Source organism: Tursiops truncatus, chromosome 9 (genome assembly GCF_011762595.2).
Source record: "Tursiops truncatus isolate mTurTru1 chromosome 9, mTurTru1.mat.Y, whole genome shotgun sequence".
NCBI lineage: Eukaryota > Metazoa > Chordata > Mammalia > Artiodactyla > Delphinidae > Tursiops > Tursiops truncatus.
Window position 1 is genome coordinate 57,795,576 of NC_047042.1, and position 24,992 is coordinate 57,820,567.

The following is a 24,992-nucleotide window of genomic DNA, read 5'->3' on the forward strand; positions in this document are numbered from 1 at the left end:
TTAGATTGTTATCTTTTAAAAGCAGCTACTTCAGTTTTGTAAAAAGGAGAACGTAACAGAACAATGGGGTGATACTGCCCCCAAGGTGGTGAAACTGGATCTGGGGTGGGGCTGGGGAATCTCACTCTCTCTATATAAAGCGCAGATATACATACAGTACAGAAACAAATATACAGTATATCTGCAGTATTAAAACTCTATGGGGGCTTCCCTGGTGGCACAGTGGTTGAGAATCTGCCTGCTAATGCAGGGGACACGGGTTCAAGCCCTGGTCTGGGAAGATCCCACATGCCGCGGAGCAACTAGGCCTGTGAGCCACAACTACTGAGCCTGCGCGTCTGGAGCCTGTGCTCCGCAACAAGAGAGGCCGCGATAGTGAGAGGCCCACGCACCGCGATGAAGAGTGGCCCCTGCTTGCCGCAACTAGAGAAAGCCCTCGCACAGCAACGAAGACCCAACACAGCCCAAAATAAATAAAACAAAACAAAACTTCATGGGTGAAGGGAATAGGAGACAATGTCTGAAATAGTTCTGGGGAGGGGCTTCATGAAAAAAGGGCTGAGAAACACTGATTCATATAAACACCCTACCTAAAGCAAAATACAGACATCACTCTCTATCCCCTCATCCTGCTTTCCTTCCCAGCACTTACCATTGCCTAACATGACATTCGCTGTGTTGTGGTGGTGGTTTATCTGGGTCCCCCCAAAAGAATGTAGGGTCCAAGAGAGCAGAGGCTCTGTTCATGGCTATGTCCCCAGGACTTAGAACAATGCAGGCACATGGTAGGTGAGGTTGAGTGTGAAAGCAGGCTGTTGGATTAGATGTTCCCAAAGGTTCCTTCTGCTGTAAGGCTCTAGGATTCTAAGATGCCTCTAATAGCACTGTTAGCCACAAAATTTCATTTCTGATCCATCCCAGGAGGCCATTCCTTGCATACCAAAATCATCTCATAAGAATGTGGCCCCCTTTATGAACTCCCCCTGCCCAGGACCAGCTGTGTTTTAGAAAGCCTTTGGTGTATTTATCAAAGCAGCTCCTGGTCAGAAATGTCAATGTAACAGAACCTCATGCTGCATCAGGTGATGATGAACAGATTACAGGATTTCTGAAATTATCAGCAAGACACGGACCTTTATGACTCGCATTCAGCTTCTACTTGTCAAGAGGGAGGTCATGAATTGTTTGGGAGTCTTTTCTTGGAGAAGAAAAGTTCTTGAGCTATCTGTATACCACAATAGGCATAGAACCAAAGCATTTTTTGACCTGGGAGAAACCTCAGAAATCATCCATTCCTGCAGCAAAATGCAGCTCTGGCTCGCAAAGTCCAAGTTTAAATTCTGGTTACTTTCTAGTGAGTGACAATGGGCAGGTTCTTTAACCACCCTGTGGCTCAGCTTCCTCATCTGTAAATTGGGAATAACACGTGCATGCCATAGGTGAATTAATCCACATAAAGCACGTGGAGCAACAATAATGCCTAGTACCCTGTAGCATTCAACAAATATTAGCCATTCTCACTATAATCAACGTTTTGGTTTTCACTTCTGTTAAGCTTTAAAAAAATCCTTTAAAGAAAAGTTTACCCAAAATCCCTGTATGTAGGGGAGAAAAACCACTAGGGAGTTCTATAGAAATCCTAGAGCCCCAAGAAGAATTCCTAGAAAACCAGTGATTAAGCTCAGTGTGCATACTTTACTCCCCAGTAAATGGAGACTCAAGGTTGAAGTAACTGGTCAAAGTCACACCAGGAGCCCCATCTCAACCACTGACCCTCGTGTGCCCTGTGCTACCAGGTGCCTCCTCATCATGAAGGAAGGATAGAATGTGTGTGCCAATGGAACTCTCATAGGAAGGAGTCACAGGTGACATGCAGAAACCAGAGTGCACGAAGCTGAGCGCTTGACCTTCATAGACAATTATGGACACTCACCATATCCTCCAGTGCAAAGCAGGAAGTCTATGGAATCCCCAGCAGAGGGCTGTACAGCCTCTACAGTCTCTGCCTGAATGTTTCCAGAGAATCCTCTGCTTTTCCTGATAGCCTTTGCTACTGACTAGCTCCAGAAGCCAGAATTAGAAGCAGGATAGCGCTGTCCTTTATTCCTGAGGACTCTCACCATTCCCAGGGCAGTAAGGTGAAGGCTTTGGAGTCAAACTTGACAAGGTTACTTACCCTCCTTCAGGTTCAGTGTCTTGACCTATAAAGTGCAGATAATAACACAACCTCCCTCACGGCCTTTCTGAGAGGGTCAAGAGATAACGCTTTCAATTGTGTTTAAGCACATCATTGGAGCTCAATAAATTGTAAATCCTATCAATTTTTATTACAACTACCCATTCATTAAAGCACTGGACTATATGTCAGCTATTCAACGGAAATGCAAAATTCTCAAAAGCAGACTTACTTGTTGGTCCAGGGCAGGAACCTGATAGCAGTTCACTCAAATTAGGCCCTCCCTTCCTCCACAGTAATAGAATTGTAGTTAGGCCCTGCTGGGGGCTACATACGCCAGCACCTGCATAGCTGCATGGAGCAATGCAATTAAGTTCTCACCAATGAAACAGAGTAGAATGATAGGTTACCCTTGGAGGCCTGGGCCATAACACATTGTATGTGCCCAGCTCCACACTCTTTTCCTTTCCTCCAACATGAACACAAAGGGTCATTCTCAGGGAAGGACCCTAGGGAACCCAACCTGCACCATGCAGAAGGGGAGTAGATGCTGGGAGAGCAGAGCAATAAGATGAAAGGAACTGAAGTCCTGAATGACTGCATGGAACTGAGGAGCCTGCTGGTCTACCCTGGATCCTTATGTGAAAGAGAAACTTCTTGGACATTTAATCTATGTGATGTTGGGCCTGTTTGTTATAATATCTGAAGCTTTTATCCTCAGTGACCCCACATTGGGAGCAATGACTTAGCTGAAAATTTACAATACTTTTTTTTTTCTTTAACATCTTTATTGGAGTATAACTGCTTCACAATGTTGTGTTAGTTTCTGCTGTATAACAAAGTGAATTAGCTATACGTATACATATATCCCCATATCTCCTCCCTCTTGTGTCTCCCTCCCACCCTCCCTATCCCACCCCTCTAGGTGGTCACAAAGCCCCGAGCTGATCTCCCTGTGCTATGCGACTGCTTCCCACTAGCTATCTATTTTACATTTGGTAGTGTATATAAGTCCATGCCACTCTCTCACTTCATCCCATCTTACACTTCCACCTTCCCGTGTCCTCAAGTCCACTCTCTATGTCTGTGTCTTTATTCCTGTCCTGCCCCTATGTTCATCAGAACCATTTTTTTTTTTTAGATTCCATATATATGTGTTAGCATACGGTGTTCGTTTTTCTCTTTCTGACTTACTTCACTCTGTATGACAGATTCTAGGTCCATCCACCTCACTACAAATAACTCAATTTCATTTCTTTTTACGGCTGAGTAATATTCCATTGTATATATGTGCCACATCTGCTTTATCCATTCATCTGTCGATGGGCACTTAGGTTGCTTCCATGTCCTGGCTATTGTAAATAGAGCTGCAATGAACATTGTGGTACATGACTCGTTTTGAATGATGGTTTTCTCAGGGTATATGCCCAGTAGTGGGATTGCTGGGTCATATGGTAGTTCTATTTTCAGTTTTTTAAGGGAACTCCATACTGTTCTCCATAGTGGGGAATCAATTTACATTCCCAACAACAGTGCAAGAGGGTTCCCTTTTCTCCACACCCTCTCCAGCATTTTTGGATGATGGCCATTCTGACTGGTGTGAGGTGATATCTCATTGTAGTTTTGATTTGCATTTCTCTAATGATTAATGATGTTGAGCATCCTTTCATGTGCCTGTTGGCAGTCTGTATATCTATTTGGAGAAGTGTCTGTTTAGGTGTTCTGCCCATTTTTGGATTGGGTTGCTTATTTTTTTGATATTGACCTGCATGAGCTGCTTGTACAATACTTTTGAACAGGCTGATGGTAAGATCACAGACACCATCTGAGAGGCAACTCAAAGGACAGGGGTTAGAAGAATATTAGAACAAAATTTCTTTAAATGTCCTTTAAGTCTTGTAAACACACAATGAAAATTAGCGTCTGTACTTTTATCAATTCTCCTGATGTATCAATAACATAAAGCAGCCAGAGCTTCCTTGAGTTTGTAGAATGTGCCTGATTAAAGGCAAAGCATGGAACTAACTCAAAACCTTTAAATTCCTATGGCTTCAAAAGTCTTTATTTCAAGGCAAAATGTGGAAGGGAAAAAAGAATGACTAAATCTGTTTTTAGGAACAATCTAATCTGGTCCTTGGAGCTGAAGGCTTCATGGCAGAAGATACATGTCTGGATACAATTCAGTGGATATCAGTTTAAGTTCCTACATCATAAACTTAGTGCTGCTGCAGAATGGGGACCAGAGATGAAACAGTGCCACAAACCATGCCTTTTGGAGGCTCACGATTTAGTGAGGAGAAACAGAAATAACAATAATGGAATGAAATAACAATAATGGAATGCTGTCTGCAGTACCTGTCACGGCAGATAATAATAAAAGCATTATCAGCTCATATTTATTAAACGTTTAACATGTTCCAGACCCTGTGCTAGGACTTGCCACTTACTTAACCTTCCCAACAGCCCTATATGGTAGATAGCACATTTCTCACTTTGCAAATGAGAAAATTATACATTAGTAAGTTGCCCAAAATCACAGAGCTGCCCAACCAGAACGTGAGGTGTCCAATACCAGCGACCACTCCCTCAGCCACCGGAAGGTGTGATGCACAGTGGGAGAATGCGGAAGGTAGGTTCCCTACCGGCAGGTCAGCCCTTTTCCATCCTCTGTGATGTTGGCTCAGAACTGAAGGAAGAAGGGGCACAAGATCCATCCCCCAAAGCAGTCCCGAAGCTTTTCTAAAGCTCTGTGTGCCAGGAAAGGGCAGCACAGGGAGTGCTGTCAACCTTCTGAGCCTTGCCAAACAACTTAGGAACTAAGAAGACAAGCACAGAACACTGGGCCACCCAAATCAAAGCCTTTGGATTCTTAAGCTAACTTCAGAATAGAAAAGGGGTCATTGCTAACTAGAGAAGTAGATTCCCCTGTTCTTTGTGGCTAAGTAGAAATCATTTAACTGCTTTTAAGTCTTAATTTCCCCATGTGAAATGCTTATTCATTCCTCACTGGGGACTCCCAAGGTGTGTTTCCCATGATCTCTGGGAGCAACTTCATGTTTATACAGTATTATGATCATTTTAGAGAAAATTTATATCTCTGTACTAACTTTCAAATGCTTTTGGATTTTTTCTATTTCTGATAAAACGTATCTGTGATAATGGATCGCTGTTCACTCGCATCTCCGCCTCTTCCCCTTAGGGAGGAATATATTTCCTCGCCCTATCAGCTCTGTGCCTGGCCAAGTGACTTGATTTGACCAAAGGAATGTTATAGACATGATATGAATAGAGGCCTTTAAATGAGCTTCCCTGGTTTGGTGTGGCACTTGAAAAAAGCATATGCCCCTCGGAGCTGCTGCCCCTTCAGCCTGGTCCCCAGAATGTGCGCATCAGCTGACTTGTGCCTGACCTGAGTAGAACAGTGGACTGGCAGCCTGAAGCTGAGCCACCCAGCTGAATCCAGCTTCTACCAGCAGAACAGTCACCCTGTAGACCAGAGAGCATGAGAATAAGTGCTCAGTAGCTTAGCGTTAGAAGCTACTGAGTTTTGGGATAGTTTGTTATGATGCATCATTGTGGCAGTAGCTGATTAATGCTTCATCATTTTATATTCATTGGAAAGGCTAAATTACAGGTACAAATACATGTATTTCTCAGTATCTCACACTCTTTGATTTTTCCCTTAAAATGTATTAACTGCACAGGCATCCTGTCACCCAAAACACACCATATCTCAATTACTTGAACAAAGATACAGGCACATTAGAATACAGAGAACAGGGTCACGTACTCTCAATAAAAACAAAAGCTCACTTTGACAGTGAAATGTTTCTACTAACTTTTCCCCATAAGATGCAGAAGAGGGCTTCCCTGGTGGCGCAGTGGTTGAGAGTCCGCCTGCCGATGCAGGGGACACGGGTTCATGCCCCGGTCCGGGAAGATCCTACATGCCGCGGAGCGGCTGGGCCCGTGAACCATGGCCACTTAGCCTGCGCGTCCGGAGCCTGTGCTCTGCAACGGGAGAGGCCACAAACAGTGAGAGGCCCAAGTACCACACACACACAAAAAAATATGCAGAAGAAAAACCAGTATCTATTTTTCATGGAAGAGCTACATAAAATACTACCTTTCAGAATAAAAAAAAAGTACTGATGGTGAAATAGTATCTTCAGGCTCATATCTTCAGGTCTACATAATCTCCCTCAGTAATTTTTCTGTCCTTCCATCAGTATGTTTTAAGTTACTGCTGTCAAGACCATTCTCTCCTCTCTTCAACCCACACCCCCCCTTTCTGCCAACGTTTATATCCACTAAAATCTATACAAGATTTCACGAAGCTCCTGAAGAAAAGTTTTAAGAAATCCATAGGTCCCCAGAGTTTGAAAACTATACCAAACATTATTTGTTTGTGCATCATGATTACTGATCATCCTTTTCACTCCCACTCCAAAATAAAACAGCAAACACTAAATGATTTATATTAGTCAAAAATCTTTATCTCAACATGGATTGCAAAATATAAATAAAGCTTTTAGGTTTAAACAAAAAGCAAACTAGATTTGAAGAGATCTTGAGGCCAATTAGGGTTTCCCAGTCTCTACAGGGCTTTGAAGGTGGAAATGGGGTCCTTGAGCTATTTGGATGTTACAAAAAGCATAGTGAAAACTATAACCATAATAAAGCTACACAACATTCCACAACATCTTTTGGGGCTGAAGTTACTTTAACTCCTTCAGGTGACACTGGCTGACACATGTTGACAGGCGGAGGTCCCTGACAACTGCTCTTATCCCACCCTCCACCCCCTCCTCCTTTTTCTCTCTGCTCCCACCACCCCAGCCTCCCTGCTGTTCCTCAAGCACACCAGACACTCCTGCTCTGGACCTGTGCCCTTGCTGGTCCCTCTGCCTGAAACATTCTTCCCCCAGATACCCGAATGGCTCATTCATCCGCTACTTCATTCAGGTCCCTTCCGAGATGCCTCCCTCTACCTTATCTCAAATAGGCCTCTTAGCCTCTCTCTCCTGACTCACTCTGTTTTTCTCCACAGCGTTATGACTGTTTGAAATTATCTTATGTATTTGTGTTTTGTCTGCTTCTCCTGTGAGCACGGACTTTGATTGCGTTGTTCGCTACAGTACCCGCATAGTTAGTACTCATAAATATGGATCAACTATATAAATTGAGAGTTTTAGATGTTGCTGCATGAAAATGCAGAAAAACAAAGCATTTAATTACTTACCAAGTCAGGTTGGTTGTTGGACAGAAATCTGTCAAGACTTAGAATCCATGGGGAGGGAGAAGGAAAATAACTAAAGGGACCCTCAGTAATTAAAGAGCTGGAAACCATTTTTAAAGTCAATTATTGATACGTCTCATAAGCCTGGACCAGCTGCTTAACTGCATCGGATCCCTGCGTACTCTTTAAAGGGGATAACCAGTGGCAACATATTCTATAGGACTGAAAAGGATTTCAGTCACTGTCAGATACCATTTAGGAATAAAGTATTTTAAATACCCTCTGCAATCAGTAAAAAACTCAACTACTACCGCTCAAGCCTCTAAAACAAGGCCTATCCTGGGACTTTCCTGAGAAGCTTCCAGCATTTGAGTATGTGACATTTCAAGAACTATTATTAAAGAGACGCACAGCCACTTAACGAGAACACGGCATTTTGTTAAGAGTCCTACAGTCATGTCCTTGAATTTCTTCATAAAAGTCCTATAAATCCTTTCGAATGATTCACAATAAACCATCACAAACAATTCATACAAAATCATATCCTGTTTTTCCACTGCTTAGTTGGTACAACATGAAAAAATTGTGTTTTCTGTTTATATAGTTTAATAAACCTTTCTAGACCCCTAAAATGCCTTTTCTCCCAAATAGAAAATATTTATCGAATATGGAAGTCATTTTTCTAATCACATGATCTAACGTCTAAAAACTTAGATCTAGACAAACAATACTAAATTAAGGCTGGTATATTGTGAAACGGCAAGAATTTGTGTGTGGAATGTTTTAACAGCTCATGGATTCCGACGACCACTCAGTACGACCTATTCAAACACAAACCAAAACTCTACCAGGGAAATCGAATCTCACCAAAGATCTCAAAGTAAAAATGCTTAACAAAGAACAGAAATGTATACGGTTATTTGGATTCACCTTCTTCCATTGTATTATGAAAACAAAGAGGATAGAAGAATCTGAGGAATGTGGCATTGGGAACACCATCATCGCAGATGCAAGAAGACAGTACAATTCTATCAGTATTAACGTTTATGGGGTGCTTTCTGGTTGCCAGGCCCCTCAAATGCATGTTTTTATTTAATCCTCATAACAGCACTCTGAGATAAATACTGACTTTCCTCATCTCACAGAAGCTGAGGTCGAGAGAAATTAAATAATTTGGCCAAGGTCACACAGGCAGTGGGACTGGAGGCAGCACCCCTGACCACCCTACAGAAACGCCTCCACGCCGCCGCTTCCTCCAGAGGCAATGAAGGGAACTCACTGGAGAGTTTTCTTCTCTTCAGAATTCTCCAGAGTTCCAACAGCTAACGCACTACGTGTGTGTGGTATCTCACTACACCTTGAGATACGTTCTATTACTCCCATTTTAGAGATGAAGAAAATGAGGCACAGAGAGATTATATCACTTGACAGAAGGAGCAAAGCCAGGATTCCAAGTGAGGCCAGCTGGCTCCAGGAACCCCAAGCTGAACTGCTGCTCCAGGGCTGTGCTCTAAACCCCTCCTGGCCAAGTTCTGTTGCCTGCTCATGACTTTAAATCACCATGGATTCTTCATCTATGGAATTAGCTAATCAGACTAGATCAACTCTAAGTTTCCTTCCAGTTTTCTAGTGGTACAATATTCAATCCATCTGCAAAAGGTTTTTTTCTTTCTTTGTCGTGAAGAAAACACCTAGGACAGAGTTTTTGAGTGATACTTTTTTTCCCCAAAGGAGGGAAATACCACTGAAAATGATCCTAATACACTTTCAAAACCAAGGCTCATTTTTTAGAATTTGGTATAAAAGAAAAATGATAAATTTTCGTATTAAAAAAAGTCAACCATTTCACAAAGAGAAATGGGGAAAAAATATATGTTCTTTCCATTACACTTTATGTAGTTTGCATAGCTTCCCTGCTGGAAATAATGGTCTTCAAAGTTTACTCTGCATCTCAGCATTCACGTGAACTCCATTATAAACACAGGGTCCATCCTTACAATCTCTCATTAAATACAGTGATTAGGTACGATGCAGTAGTTTTCTCGTACAATGTTTTAAAACCCATCTGTATTAGTTGCAAACATTTAAAGATAGATTTCACATAAAAATCTTAATTCCTAGCTTCTAAACGTAGCAGTAATAATAATAATTATAATAACAGAACCTGCGGACAAAGGCCCTGTACTCCGACCTGGGAGCACCGAGCTGCAGGTCAGTGAAGCAAGGGCTCTCTGGTTGGCCAGAGTTCCCTCTACTCCAAATTACACTGAACTTGGTCAGTTCACTCATACATTGTGTCCTGAGGATATCTGGGTTTGAGACGCTTAGGCCACAAGGTCCCCAGTTTGAGCATTTCTGCTCTAACTACATACCTGAGTTAGTATCAGGTCTTCATACTCACCTATATTAAATGCTTGCCTCCAGTAAAACTAAAAATTACATCTATTAGAATGGAAGCCCAAAAAGGTTACAGCTCTTTAAAAGTTTGATTCCTTGTTAACACTCCCTAATCCTCACAATGTTAATTATTTCATTAGTGTAAGCCACTGGGTTCCCAACCTTGGCAACATAATAGATTCAACTTTGAAGTGTTAGAAACAGATGCTCAGACCCAGAGCACCTCTGGTCAAGCACATCAGAAGGTCTGGGAGTGGAGCCTGGGCATCCTTATTTTTTCCAGGTTCATCCAAGTAACTCTGTTCTTGTTGAACACTACTGATGTAAACTCTACTGCTATACAGGGTGTGACTTATAAATCAATAAGACTGACTCCCACAGATAAGAAACATTCTCATTACTTTCCAACATATATGACAGACACTTAAGATGCTATCGTCTTTCCAGGTTTTGACAAAATATCATTTCTTTATTCTAACATCTGAAATGAAAAGCACATATAACTTAACATCTCTTGATCAAATTTTTTGGTCTGATGTTGGCATATTTTTACAGCAAACATTTTGGTGTGGGCCCCTGAAAGTGCTGAAGTGAAGCCAACATACAAACGGGAGTTTCCAGCCCAAGCAGAACACTGAAACGCATTAACTTAAGTCACACACTGTCACCCATTGGGTTGAGTTGGTGCCAAACTCCAGACGTCTAGTGTCAGAAATATTCTATCAAAAGATCTACTCGATAAAGATCTAAAATCTAAACTATCTATAAATTACTTGGGGCCTGTGTGGCACCTGCTGGGAGTCCTGAAAAGGAGTTTTAGCCCACAGACACACCAGCCTGTCAGATACCCCAACCACAGATTAGCTCCACAAGGACAGAGGCCTAGAAAAGTTCATCTGGAATTTTAGAGGTGAAAGCTTTCCGTAATACATATTTAGCTTGAATTTACAAAAAAGCTTCAAAAGCCCCAACACCTTTATTTGATGTTTGATACCTAAGGAAGCATGGGCATAACTTACACTTATTTATGCTTATTACCATGCTATTCCGTTTACTTAACAGTAAGCTGTATAAATATGACTCTATAGATTCCCCTGCTTTTGCCATTTCTATTTTTTTTTTTTTTAACGCGGGCCTCTCACTGTTGTGGCCCCTTCCGGACGTGCAGCCTCAGCGGCCATGGCTCACGGGCCCAGCCGCTCCACGGCATGTGGGATCTTCCCGGACCGGGGCACGAACCCGTGTCCCCTGCATCGGCAGGCGGACTCTCAACCACTGTGCCACCAAGGAAGCCCTGCCATTTTTTATATAATTATGCCATGTATTGAGAATCAGGCAGCTAAATTAGCATTCGAGAGACTTTCACTGAATGATTTAGGTAAGAAAAGGGGGGCTTCAATTTTTAAGCCCAGATGTGCTCCTGCACCAGCCGTTCGAGGTCTGATGATACAGAAATGTGACCTAAAGTGTGCAGTCAGTGCCACCAGGGAAATGTCCATCAGGGAGGGCTCTAAACACATGCCAAGAGGTCAGGGCTCGTAATTCACAATGTTTGTATAGCTGGGTCCAGTTAGGTATCATTGGTCCAAACAGATTTTTAAAATAATGCACATGAACATAATGACATTATTTTAATTTTGAAAATCTAAAGTAAAAGAGAAGTTTGTAAATGTTTACAGTGTTAGGTATTATGTTTGAAAAGAGTCTTCCACCCCCACATAAATAAGTATCGGTAAAGGAAAGAAAACCAGTCAGCATCTTTAGACAATTCAGTAATTATAACCATTTTAGAACTGCCAAATTATTGTTTTCATTACCGTTACTGTGATGCTGGGATGCTCATGGACTCTCCTAACCTACATAAACATTTTCTTAGAAGCCTTGAAACATTTGTTCCCTTTGGAAATGCAGCCATTCTGTGTGTAAGACACTTAGGTATACAACAGCCTTCTATTAAAATGCAAACATCTCATAAAAAGTCACAGTTTATAAAGAGCAAGTGCTAAGGTATATGGGGACACCTGAGAGCAAAGCCTGTCCCTCACTCCCCGGAGCATTTTACTGGCTGTGTACTTCATGCTGGGTTATTTGGTCTAGGTCTTGGTCTGTTTCGTATGTCAGATGGGACTCATATTGAATTCTTAAGCAATGCGTATAAAGCAGCTAACCAGTGCATCACTAGTGGACGCTTAATGATGGTAGTTATTGTTACCATTTTATATAAATAAGATTGTCAGAACTGTCCAAGTGGAATCAGGATTCAAAATCCAATTCTGTCTAGCTTCACAGCCCCAGCTTCTCCCCACTGCAGCCTCTGGCCTCCCTTACACCAAACATCCCTGGCAAAGATGTGGAAGGGATGCAAGATACTTTTTTGTCCTAGCATTGTTTAAGCCCTAGAATGTTCTAGACAACAAAATACGGTAGGTCAGGCAAAAAATGATTCAACTAAGCTTCGTAATATTCTCAATCTGGAAAAGGATTAACCAAGTTCAATTCCCAAGTGTAAAAATAAAGAAGTGGATTTCCTTTTCAAATCTCCCTTTTAAAAAAAAAAAGTCTTCTTAAAATGTCCTTAATATAAACTACCCTAAACTAATTACATAACTAGTGTCTGTATGTGTGCCATTAACATATACACATAAACAAATAAATCTGTAAGTCCTCACGTATGCACACCTCCAGAGATGGTTAGCTTCAAAAATGCTTTTCACTGCCCGAAGTTCCCTTTGTAACTTATTCTTCCACAGCCCAAGACGTTTCTTGATTTTTATTTTCATTTCATTTCTGAAAACACTCCTTGAGGAAGATGCTAGGAGGATGGCAAGGCCCAGTCCTACAGAAAGGGGCCAAGTTTCCGGGGGAGGCAAAGTCCATAGGTGGCTACCATAAAGTACGGTGCACACAATTCTGGCAGAGACATGAGCCAACGCTACAGCACAAAGAAGGAAGGACCAGTTATGATGATGCTATTTACTGAGGGAAATGTTTGTTTTTTAATCTTACCAAAATAAACAAGCATTCTAGTCATATTTCACCAGATAAGGTATTTAACTAATATGGTAGCATATTTAACTCAAAATTAGAAGGCGGTACTTCTAGGATAGAAATGTCTAATTCATAGCTTGCTGTGAGGGTGAATCAGATACTGTATGAAAATTGTTTAGAACTGTATCTGGCACATAGTAATGACTCTCTAATTAGTACTAAGAAATGGACCCAAGTTTTACAGGGCCTGCAGCTTTAGACCCTGTTTATGAAAAAAACTGCAACATTATAAATACAAAATGCTTAGAAAAGTGATTATTTAGATTTTAAAAAATCACAGCAAAATACAAAGTTTTAAAGCTGACATTACCAAAACACCACAAAATCGAAATTCAGAAAAAGAATCCAGTATGTGAATTAATTTATCACCTGAAACACTGCTGTAAATACTTCTTTGGGGCTGCACACTCTTGATTACTTCTCATATGACGACGACTCATATTAATATCATTTTCTATACGGCACAAAGATAAATTGGTCTTTCCTCAAGCATGGGTGATCAAAATTTATTTTTAATTATTGATAATTCAGAAAAGTTACTTTTAGCCTCATAGCTCTTTATGATGCCATATAAATTTTTAGGATTGTTGTCAAATTTGTAAACACTTATTTTCTTTCACATGTGAGCCACAAGAGTTCAGGGCATTCCAAGTCTCCTTGTGCATTGACTAACTTTAAATATTTTTTGTACTGATGACACTCAGTAATCAGTTTGCTGTGTTTTTTGTTGTCACTGATATGTGTTTACGTGTGTGTGTTTCTACACATTTACACACTCACGTCAAACAAGAAACTTAAACACGGAATTCCCATTAAAAAACATGGTGCGTTTATAAATGTATATTTGCATTATTGAGTATATTCCTAACAGAAAGAACTTCCATGTCAAAGACACTTAGATGAGAACTGAATCTTCTACTTACAATTTTACACATCTAATAAGTAGAAGAATTTTCCAGACTAGCTTCTGGCTCCATACCATAGTCAAACCATATTCCCACCAGCAGAAGTCATAGTACAGATTCATGCTGCAATATTAACCCATCCCTGCCCCTTTTTGTACAGACCCTAGGTGAGCTGGCACATTGGCACATCCCCAGGTGGACGACATTCCTGGGAAGTGATTCCTACCCTAGGATGGCTAGGAATAACTTAACTAGACACAGAGACGACTGTGAACTGAATAAATGCATCCCACTCAACCCAAACTAAAAGTGTCCCCAATTCAACTGCCCCTTAGCTATATCTCAGAAACACTCTCAATTCCGATGTCACTGAATCCAAGGAGAAATGTTACAGAAGGGAAGTCAGAGTGGAAAAGGATAATGTTACCCGACTGCTGTTAAAATCTTACACCCTACAAATTTTACAAGTTATGATGTCATCCATGAATGCATGGCTGTGTACACTGGTGGGCTCCTCTAGGGCCTTGGAAAGGGCCGGGTGAACCCAAGCAATATACTCAGAAATGGTAAAACATATACTGTACAAGTGAGGGGCCCTGGGGCTTGCAATTCATTAGCTTCACAATAAATCTGCCTCTGTGGTCCCGATTATTCTTCATCATTTATCTCAGTCTGTACATGTCTGGTCTCTCCAAATAAATTTCAATCCTTTGGAAACAGGAAGTACAGTCCTAAGTACTGTAGATAGAAAATACTCAAAAATGTTTGTGGTAGTCCTCACTATGCACAGTGATCTAGGGAGAGAGAGAAATGTATATATATCCACCTATAAATACACATATGTATATATGTATACATATATCTGTGTGGTGTATATACACATACATATATAAATACACACATATACATACGCCATTTATGTATGCATTATATATGTATTTGTATTATATATTTTATATATATAACATTTATCTACACATTATGTATATACATTAATTCTATATATGTATAATACCAAAGAAAGAGTGAGTCTTTTCAAATTAACAGCATGGTATCCAGATCTTGTCCCCTCAAGGAGGTCTATCTCAGAAGAAAGGCACTATTAGAGCCTGGCAGACAGAGAACAGGGCTTCCTTTAGGAGGCCAGTGGGTGAGCCAGGCCATCAGGAGACTATCAATGCTCTCTAGTGCTGGACAGAGAGTCTGTAGTTAGTGACCCAAAAGAGGCACTTTGACGTCTGCCAAAGTGGAGAGAGAGTTATTGGGAAGACTTCATCCTTAAAGAGAATATCCATTAATCTGGTCTGTGCTTGCAGCTGGACTTTAAAAAAAATAGGTGAAAACTACTGCATGATTACAGTGCTTAGTGCAAGGGGAAAATATAATTTTCTTTCAACTGATTTAGCATATTAAATGAAAGCCTTTTTTTAAAGAAACATATAATAAGTTTCTGACATTTGCAGTTTCCGATTTTCAAATTCTAAATAAAACAACATCTGCTATTCAAGAATAACACTTTAGCCAAGTCAGTATGGAACAAATCTATTATCTCGTCATGAAACAAAATGTATTATCTGCGATCCAGCAAGTACTGATGTTTCTTCAGTAGTACCCAGTCTGTACCATGTCTGCACTGTTAAGATCTGAGGGCAGGGGTAAGGATGGGGTGCGGAGGGAAACCTAAGGACATGCGGGGTATGATTCTTGTCCTAAAAGCAAAAGCTGGAAAAAAAAGGGAGGATTTTTAAGGGCTTCAATAGTATTGTGCCCTGTCTCTCAGACCTCAGTCTAAAACTCAAGGCCTTTGGCTTCCAGACAGTCCTAGGAAAGCCCCTCTCATCACGTATCACCAGCCTGCTCCAGTCTGGAGGCTTCTTCCCTGTCATCAACAGAAGAATCGGGTTTTCTGAAAACAGCTGTCAGTTTGCACTTCTAGAATTGTCAAGGTGGGAAATGTCACCAAAATAATTGCACTCTAAAGGAAACTAGTTTCCAAAGAACACGAATGCTTCTGTCAAGTTAGTTGGCTGTAGGCAAGAGTTTTTCTGTCTGTGCGTTTCAGTCATACATCAGAAAACATGGACAGGAGAAAACAATCAAAAACTTGTGAAACTTATGAGACAGGATGTTCACTAGCAAGGTTTTATAAAGGGTGATTTGACTGCTTTCAGGTGACAATTGGGCAAATGGAAAAGCCACTAAAGATGGTGTTTTGGAGGAAGTTTTACATTTAGGGGTCCCCCACTGGGTGGTGTGTGCACACATGTGTGTGCGCCCACTCATGCACACACACGCACTTAAAATCTCCCTGGCTCTCTACCTGGGACCTTCTAGTGAACCATGGGAGGGATTAACAGGGCATCCTGCCACCAAGCCACAGGGTACAGGCAAAGAGCAGGGCGGGCAGTGACAAGCCTTTAATTCATCCATTTATTCATTCAGTCATTCCTTCTCTCCACAGGAAATGCCCTCGTGGGAATGTGCCCACAGCCCCAAGGCACAGTGCCTCTTTCTAGTCTTGGGTTTTTTTTCAACTAAACGCAGGCCACAAGGAAAGGCCATGTTGGAAGCCGCTGGCCTTGACACCACTTCCTAGTCCACAGCGGCAAAGGCCTTTGCCAGAGTCTAAAGTACCTCTGGCCACACGGAAGAGAAGGTGGCCAGAGGCTGCAACCCCAACGCTGGACTGTGGGTGTCCCATTTCTGACTCTCAGTCTTTCCTGGGACAGGCCTGGTGATTTTATATAGTTGTAGGTGGATACCACCCACATTCTATTAACCTCTAATGTAGACCTTCATAGGATTCCAACATACTTACTTAGCAAACACATAAAATGGCAAGAAACTGGATGACGTACATAACTTACTACTACTGAAGTAAGTGAGTACTTTACACATAGTAGCTCACTTAACCCTCATCAGCCACTCCACGGGGTAGGCGCTGTTATGAGCCTCATTATACAGAAGATGAAACTGAAGCTCAGTGTGGTTAAGTCATCTGTCCTTTAGTCAAACGGCTGACAAGTGGCAGAGATGCATATTCCAAACCAAGCAAACGGGGTTCACCATGGGGCCTCCGAGATGATCCTCATCTCAAGGGGTCAGTTACTTCCTGAAGGAGGAAGCAGACCGGCTGGGGGTGGAAGGGGAGCAGGGCCAGGGCTGTCTAGCTCTTCAGCTGTCTGGCAATTTGGCACAAGCCCAGGTCTGCATACCCGTCTGAAATTCAAATTCCAGCTCACACTTACCAGTCACGGAAACTTAGGCGAGTTAAGTAATCTTTCTGTGCCTCAGTTTGCTCACCTATAAAGTGGAGATAATAAGGGCCTACTACATATCATACACCCATCTATTTAGTATACAGTAGCACGGCTTTAAGATAATGCAAATTTTTACCAAACCGTCCTTGGAGCCAAATCCTACATTATTGATAGTAACTACCTTATTTTTCTTTCCGGAGACTTTGACCTTTATTAATTAGATGGTTTACAAATCTATCCTACAAAATGAAGCAGCATGGATTTATTACCCGGATTTTAGAGATGAGGTGACTCACAAGAAGAAACCTGCTGACATTCAGGGTCAAGACCCAACCAAGTCATAGCTACTGCAAGCCACCATTAGGCAACAATGCTCCACTTCCTTATGGGGCCCCGACAGAAAAGTCTTAGTCAAGAATAGCAAAACTGGGCTTCCCTGGTGGCGCAGTGGTTGAGAGTCTGCCTGCCAATGCAGGGGACGCAGGTTCGTGCCCCGGTCTGGGAAGATCCCACATGCCGCAGAGCAGCTAGGCCCGTGAGCCATGGCCGCTGAGCCTGCGCATCCGGAGCCTGTGCTCTGCAATGGGAGAGGCCACAACAGTGAGAGGCCCGTGTACCGCAAAAAAAAAAAAAGCAAAACTGAGGCTCCCAACATCTGGGGAAAGTTCTAAATGACCTGCTCGTTTAGTACCATCACAAGAATAACCGAATCTGGTCAGATCTGTGTTTCAGTTTAAGAGGTGCAAGTTGCATTCTTGTTCCCTCTGCCTGGACCTTAATGTTCCCTGTTTGTCCTCATGGCTAACTCCCTCACTTCTGTCAAGGTTTTGGCTCACCTATCAGCTTCTCAGTGAGGCCTATACTGGCCAACCAAGTGGAAATTCCAACACTTCATCTCCCAATCCACCTTAGCCTGCTCTAATTGGTCTCTTCCATACCACTAACCACCTGCCAACATACTATATAATTTACATCTTATGCTGACTATTTATTGTCTATCTCCCACCACTAGAACATAACCTCCCCAAAGGTTGGGATCTTTGTTCACCAAAATATACCAAGTGCCTAGAACTGTACCTGGTACAAAATTGGTGCTCGATATCTATCAGTATATAAATAAAAATCAAAATGCTTTTGATTCTTACAAATGTACCAAATAATCAAATCTAGTAAGAATGATTAAACAGTTGTCTTTCTCAGACCAAAAGCCAAAGACTTCACAGCACTGGGATGCACAGACGGAGCAGACATCTCATGAGTCTGTGACATGACCTTCAGTGCTGAATTTAGGGCTCTCAGTGTTTCTATGATTCCTAGTTACCAGTTCAACTTCACCTACCTAGGATGTGTATGTCAAGAGTGTTTCTACAAACTCAAGTATTTACTCACAATAAGAAGCAAACAAATCCTGATCAGCTTTTCCCATCTCCAGGAAACAAAGCCAGGCTATGAATGAACTGACAGTGAAGCTGATGGAGAAACACTTCACACCTGCAGGGCTGTGGGATTTCTAGGCAATTTAAGTTGAGGGGGAAGGGTTTTAGTTGGGGTACCCAGCTTGTGCACGGAGACAGGTGCTCCAGGACTAAACCAGCAATGAAATGCAAGGAAGAAAATGGGACCTCAGGTGCAGCACTCCTCCAACAGAAAGGAAAAGAGCTAAAACAGATGATGGTGCAAATCACACTTCCTTTGGCTCTACAGCCCCAAATCCTCGTTCCTAATGGGTATGGATAATTGGTTAACAACAAGAACTGAGTGTACACGTATAACAGCTACTCTCAAATTAATGCACTTAATTAATCTGAACTAAGCAATACAGTTATAATGAAAACTATGGGCTTTGTACACTAAAGGCCTTGAAAAATCTGTCATGCAAGAAATATGCCATATTCCCATCTGTAAACCTTCATTTCATTACTGCTTAAGGATTTTGACTAGTGGTTAAATGGTAATAACTCAGAAAGGTCAAGATGGACCTGTTACTTGAGCACATCTCTAATACTCCTATAATTGCTAAATAACAAACTCCTTGAAAAAATTAAAGATAATATTAACATATATCTTAGTAGTCTTCATGCATCATTTTAATGTGGCCACTTGATGACAAAGACTCAGAATTGGTAAATCAATCATTAAAAATAACAATCTCTCCAAAAATTTATAGACTGACCCACAAACAATAAATTCCACTTAACAATACATGTAGTATAGAACATTCACCAAATGCTTTATCTGGTATATTTTCACTCATGTCCCTTCATCGGAAGTGTATTTACATGACACTGCCTACTAAGTAGGTTGTTTTTATTCTTCTTGAGGTCAATTCTTATTTCTTTCTGCATATGGGGCTGTCTTTGAAAGTAAGGGGCCTCTCCTCAGTTAAGGTACAGAATAGTTTCACTTGGTCTCTTCAGCCAGGGAATTCTAAGTGTTTGTTCATCTAACATTTACTTCCCATAAAGTTTTCTATTGTCAAACTAATTCCAAAGTATAGTAATTGTTAGCCGCGCCTCCAAATTCACCTAAGTCATAGCTACTGTTATAAATTTAAATGTTCAATATTTTCACTAAGAGAAAAACACTAGCCCTTTGGGGGTGACCATCACTTAAAAGTTTTACAAAATTTATGGACCACTTAACCCTCTTAAAAATGTTTGCACGATACTAAAAACAATTTCTACAAACTTAAAGAATTTGTGATTCACCAATAGTTTTAAATTATCTAACTGATTACAGACTTAAACCCTCAAGAAGGATAACTGTCTTTAACACATTTTAATAAATATAATTTTATTTTCTTTTAACCAGCTAGTCCAAGTAGGCAGGCAATGTGGGGAAATTATTACTTACATTAATTACAGTTTATCCTAAAATAACTGTGAGTGAATGGGATATGCAATGACAGCCTTCCCTAGGTCAGGAAATGTTATTTATATAGTTATATAATACATATTTATTATATTTATATTTTTTATTTATTATTGAAAGTAAGAGAAACAACTTCAACTCACAAAATTTCCATTGGAGCTTTGCATTACTGGAGTTTTAGTATTATTTTAAACTACCCATCATGAAAAATCTGATTTATCCTTTAAGCACCTTCAGTTATTACTATTCAATCATGATGATGAATCAGCAAATATGTTACTGCATTAAACTGCTTTTAAGATTACCAAAACTTCCCTAGCTCTTCTGTCACACCTTTATCAGAGGAGATGGCAAAAGTTATTACACGGATGTTTTAAAACTTTGTAAGTTTCAAAACCTGGACAATTACTCATCCAGATTATGTCTTGAAAGATGGTTTGTAGACATTTTCAATGAGTATTTCCCGTTCTGGATGTCCCATCATATACCCATTCTAAACTAGCATTCAACGTTTATTAAGCACTCACTGTGTGCAAAGAGAAAGCATTATACTAAGAGAAGGAGCTTAAGGCTCGGCCTCATTTTATTCGTGCATAAATACACAGCAGTCGTGATTTATTCTCTCAACTTTGTAGAAACGTGAGCTGCATCCACATGGCAAAATCCATAGCATTCATTGGGAAATGACTTTCTGGGGGCAATTCACAGGTTCTCTGGATTAGGCAGCCCCGTTGGGGCATCACGCGGGCCCTTCATCTTCCAGCCCACACAGGACAACTCGTGGGCTCCGGCCACACCTTCCGCAGGTGGCTGGATCGCCCGAACCACACGAACCCGACCCATCTCTCCTCGCAGCAGCTCCGGATAGGAGCATGGAAACGTGTGCAAGGGCTTCTGCTAATTAAAGGACTTGTTGAAAGGCCCCGGGGTCTTGGGCAGGAAGAGAAAGCAGCCGCCCCGCGGGGTCCCCCTCCCCCGCGGCCACCAAGTCCCCGGCGCCCGGGGCGCTGCGCAGGCCGCCGCTGCGGATACCCGGCGCAGCCGGCGCACCTCGGGCCTAGCACCATTTGAAAGGCAAATCTCAGAGCCGGAGCGCATTTAAATGCCCTGCCCCGGGTCCTGGGGGACGGCTCTCCAGCGGACGCAGCCGCAGGGGCCTCCGGGGCGGCGCGGCCCTGGGCGCTGGGCGCGGCCCGCGGGCGCACCCGGGACCTCAGCCCGCAGCGCCCCGGCAACCGCGCCAGGCCGGGGCAGAAGCGGGCGCCCTCAGGCCAGCGAACCCTGCCGCCGCCGGGGGAAAGAGCAAGCGCCGCGTCCTCCGGCCGCGGCTCCGGCCCCCTCCCGACGCACCACACCTAGCAACCAGCGCTGACAGGACGCAGTGGCGGCGGTGCCGGGAGGAGGAAGCGGAATGGCTGCCGCGGTGGAGCCACCCCCGCCCCCCCGCTCCCACCTCCCAGCGGCTGCAGCCGCCGCCGAGCCCTGACAGCTCGAGCCCGGGCGGAAGCGGCGGGCGGCTTGCAGCGCCCGCCCCCAGCCGCCCCCAGCCGCTCCGACCACCCGGGCCAACTAACTCCGCGCTCCTGCCCAGAGCCGGCCGGTCGCCCCGCCAGCCCCGCCGCGCCCTCCGCCCCGCGCCGCATCGGTCCCTCCCCCCGCCGCCCCCTCCACCGCGCAGCCCCACTCCCACCACTTCGCCGCGGGCGCGCACGCCCCTCGGAATCCCCCAGCCCGCCAGCGGCACCTCGGGGCGCCCGCCCCTCCCCCTCCCTCTCCCCCAGCCCCACCCTGCCCCCATCCCCACCGCACCTCGCGCCTCCGCATCCCGCCACCCCCATGCCCCGGGCTCCCACACACCCTCCCCGCCCCGCCGCCGCCTTCCTCCCTCCTGACCACCCCTGGCCATTCTGGGGTTCTCGCCTGGGCAGGAGTTTCCGCGCGCCGGGCACCCCCGCCCACCCCCGGGCCATTTACCGATGTGGTTGTCTTCGATGTGCTCGATGAGGTCGGCCAGGGTGGGGAAGTGGAGTCCGCAGCCCCCGAATCGGCAGGTATTAGAGAAGAAGGAGGCGGCGGCGATGCCTGTCATGGTGCTACATCGAGAGCCCCCCTGGTGTCGGCTCAGCCAGCGCCGGGCGGGCGGAGGGAGGGAGGGAGGCAGGGTGGGGTGAGGAGAGGAGGGGCTGGGGGAGGGGGAGAGAGGCGGGGTGAGGGGAGCGCAGAGGACCGGACGGAGGGAGAGGGGGCGAGAGCGATGGAAGGATTGCGAGGAGAGACCGGGAGGCAGAGGGGAGGGGAGGCGGCGGCGGCGGCGGCGTCGGGAGCGGCGGGGGGAGAGGCGGGGGGAGGGTGGGGGTGGGAGTGAGGCCGCCGCAGCTGGGAGGAGGGACCAGGGCGCGCGGCAACAGCTGTGCGGCCCCAACCTCCGCCCCTGGACCGAGGCCTCACCTGGGAGCGCCTGCCACCAACTTTATCTCACTCGGCCTGCCCTTCACAGTTGGTAATACATGCAATCTGGAGCCTCCTTGGTTATGTGTATTACATTCCTGGTATATATACATCTATTAATTACACTTACCTCCCTGCAGTGAGAACTCAGGGAGTTACCCAGGCCCCTCTCAGGGACATTTGTTTGCACCTGGCCACCTGTCTAGGTTTGACACTGACATTCACAGGGGACCCAGGAAAGGTAATTGTGTGCAACTTACTCCTTAAACCTTCTTTTAAAAAAAGCCCATTTTCTCTGGAGGTTTGTACTAATTGATTTTAATGAAGTTTCCCTCTAGGCCAGAAGAAAATCTTAGCTTTATTTAAATTTCAAAATAGAGTGCTTGATTGTCAAGTGCATTTGCCTGTGTTTTACATGTGTACCGCGTTTGTAATACTCCCTGCCCCTTTTGGGAAAATGAAAACTAATTTCATTTCCCCAAATTATAATATCCCACTGCCCCATCTCAGATCTGGGGATTAATCCATCTGTCTCCCTGGGAGCAAAACTATCACAGCAGAAAGGACAGTGCATTGGTGAAGGCTAGAAGGAGTAGAAACAGGGTCAAGGGACATACTTTCTCTTCATTTAAAAGAGAGAGATCCTTCCAATCAATCTAGATTACACCATCCTGTGAGCATTTAAACCATAATGTTAACCAGTTAAGCATTTAGCCTGAATCAGGTGGCTTCTCTGAAACCAACATTTTGCTAAGAATCAATTACCTCCTCGTCCCCAACCCCACCCCCAATTTCACTGGTATTTTACCTTTAAAGCTTGCATTCTCCAATAGCACTTTTACAGTTGCCTACATATTACCAGTAGTTTATGATGCAACAGTGCATTTTTTCATTATGCAAGTATACTGAATTTAGCATTTTTCTTCAGGACAAATTTCACTTACCCTCTGGTGCAGACACATAGAGAAATAGTATTCCCCTGTCCATAAACTATATTCATCCCGAGTGTTATTTCTAGTAGGATTCTTAATTCTTTTCATAGAGGAAAGGCACCACAAAAAGTTTTACAATCTGACAGTCACAGCAATTGGGGGTGATGAGTGCCCTCACCCATGGCATTTCCTCTTTTCGAGCCCATCTCTTCTGTCTGCCAGCTCACAAGGTAACAACTTGTGCTGAGATGAGAGTTGGGTTGGGTGAGGCTCGGGTAGTGGTATGGCTGAAGTTTAGTTTGGTGCCAAGAATGATTTCCTGGGCCCACTTGGGGGTGGAGACAGGGCCCGGGTGGGCCTGATAACGAGCCAGGGACCCAGTTGGCGGGAGACTGGAGCCAGGGCCAGACAAGGGTCTAAAGAGCAGGAGTAAGAATTCTAGCTCTTGAATTAGAATTTTGGCAGCTGTGCAGTGCATTCAGCTGCCCAGTCTGGGAAGGCCTTCAGCTAAGAGCAGGCAGAACACACACCACACCGAGTAACAGGACAGGGAAATGCAGTGCAAAAGCTTCAGCCAAAACGACGCCAAAACAGGTTCCCCCTAGAGATGAGTGTTAGGGACCCCCACCATGAGGCAGCATCGAGGAAGCAAGGAAGAATGGAGAGCTTTGGAGAAGTAGCAACTTTGTCCTCTGGAGGAGAAACTGTCCGTGTGGAATTATTAACTCCAGAGAGAGTGCGAAGAGGAACAGAGGTAGTTCAGGCAAGAGAGCTCAGAGATGGAAAGTGCCAGAAATGTGCAGATGAAAGATGAAGGAAGTAAAGGGACTGGGTTTCACTAATGTTTAAGTCTCCACTACCTGCTATGAGTTTCAGTATTCCTAAAATAAAACCTTCACAGGCCACATTTAATAAATAGAATTTTTAAAATGAAACAAGCCAAAATAACCTATAAAATGAATCAAAATTTTGATTTTTAAGATTAAAATTTTTTTCTTTATCTTGGGCAATTATTAATATTTTGAAAGGACTCAATTTATTTTGCATAAAATAACCCACTCTAATTCTTCATCTGTGAACTGAAGCTCTGCTTATATGACACACTGCTCATCCTATTTTTTTAAAATCTGCACACTGTAGGCATTTCTGGCCTTTGTATTAGATACATAATCATGGTCTTTTAGATCTGGAAGATACTCTGGCCAGCAGACCCACGGGCTTTATAGATATGGTACACTGAGGCCAGAGGCATGGAGTGAGTTCTTTCCATGTACACACAGCCAAGTTTCCTCTCTGTATTTTTAGTGTATTCAGTAAGGCATCAACAGACATTAGAAGGACAAAGATACAGTAACCACCAGCAAACTTTTAAAAAATTGCTTTACAATGGCATGCTTACCATTATATACTTGCATTTATAAAAATGTTTGTTTCAAGGGTGTCCCTTCATATAAAGTCAACATGAAGCTATAAAAATCTATAGAAGAGGGCTTCCCTGGTGGCGCAGTGGTTGAGAGTCCACCTGCCGATGCGGGGGACACGGATTCGTGCCCCGGTCCGGGAAGATCCCACATGCCGCGGAGCGGCTGGGCCCGTGAGCCATGGCCACTGAGCCTGCGCATCCGGAGCCTGTGCTCCACAACGGGAGAGGCCACAACAGTGAGAGGCCCGCGTACCGCAAAAAAAAAAAATCTATAGAAGAAACACTTCAACTTA

At 43.6% G+C, this 24,992-nt stretch overlaps 1 protein-coding gene across 6 annotated transcripts in view; it reads right to left on the reverse strand.

Annotated features, from left to right (window-relative positions):
• The window catches only part of JAZF1 (JAZF zinc finger 1), a 336,089-nt gene extending 313,940 nt beyond the window's left edge, over window positions 1-22,149 (reverse strand). For 2 of the 6 annotated variants that reach the window (XR_012334016.1, XM_033863110.2), the window contains exon 1: window positions 21,871-22,146. Coding sequence is in view for 5 of the 6 variants with exons in the window: in XM_033863110.2 (XP_033719001.1) it covers window positions 21,871-21,985 (115 nt within the window). In the remaining variant the exon portion in view is untranslated. Of the gene's footprint in view, window positions 1-21,870 lie in introns of all 6 variants that reach the window. The other 4 variants (XM_073809767.1, XM_073809766.1, XM_033863112.2 and 1 more) reach the window with 2 other exon arrangements.
• Between the last annotated feature and the right edge of the window lie 2,843 nt (window positions 22,150-24,992).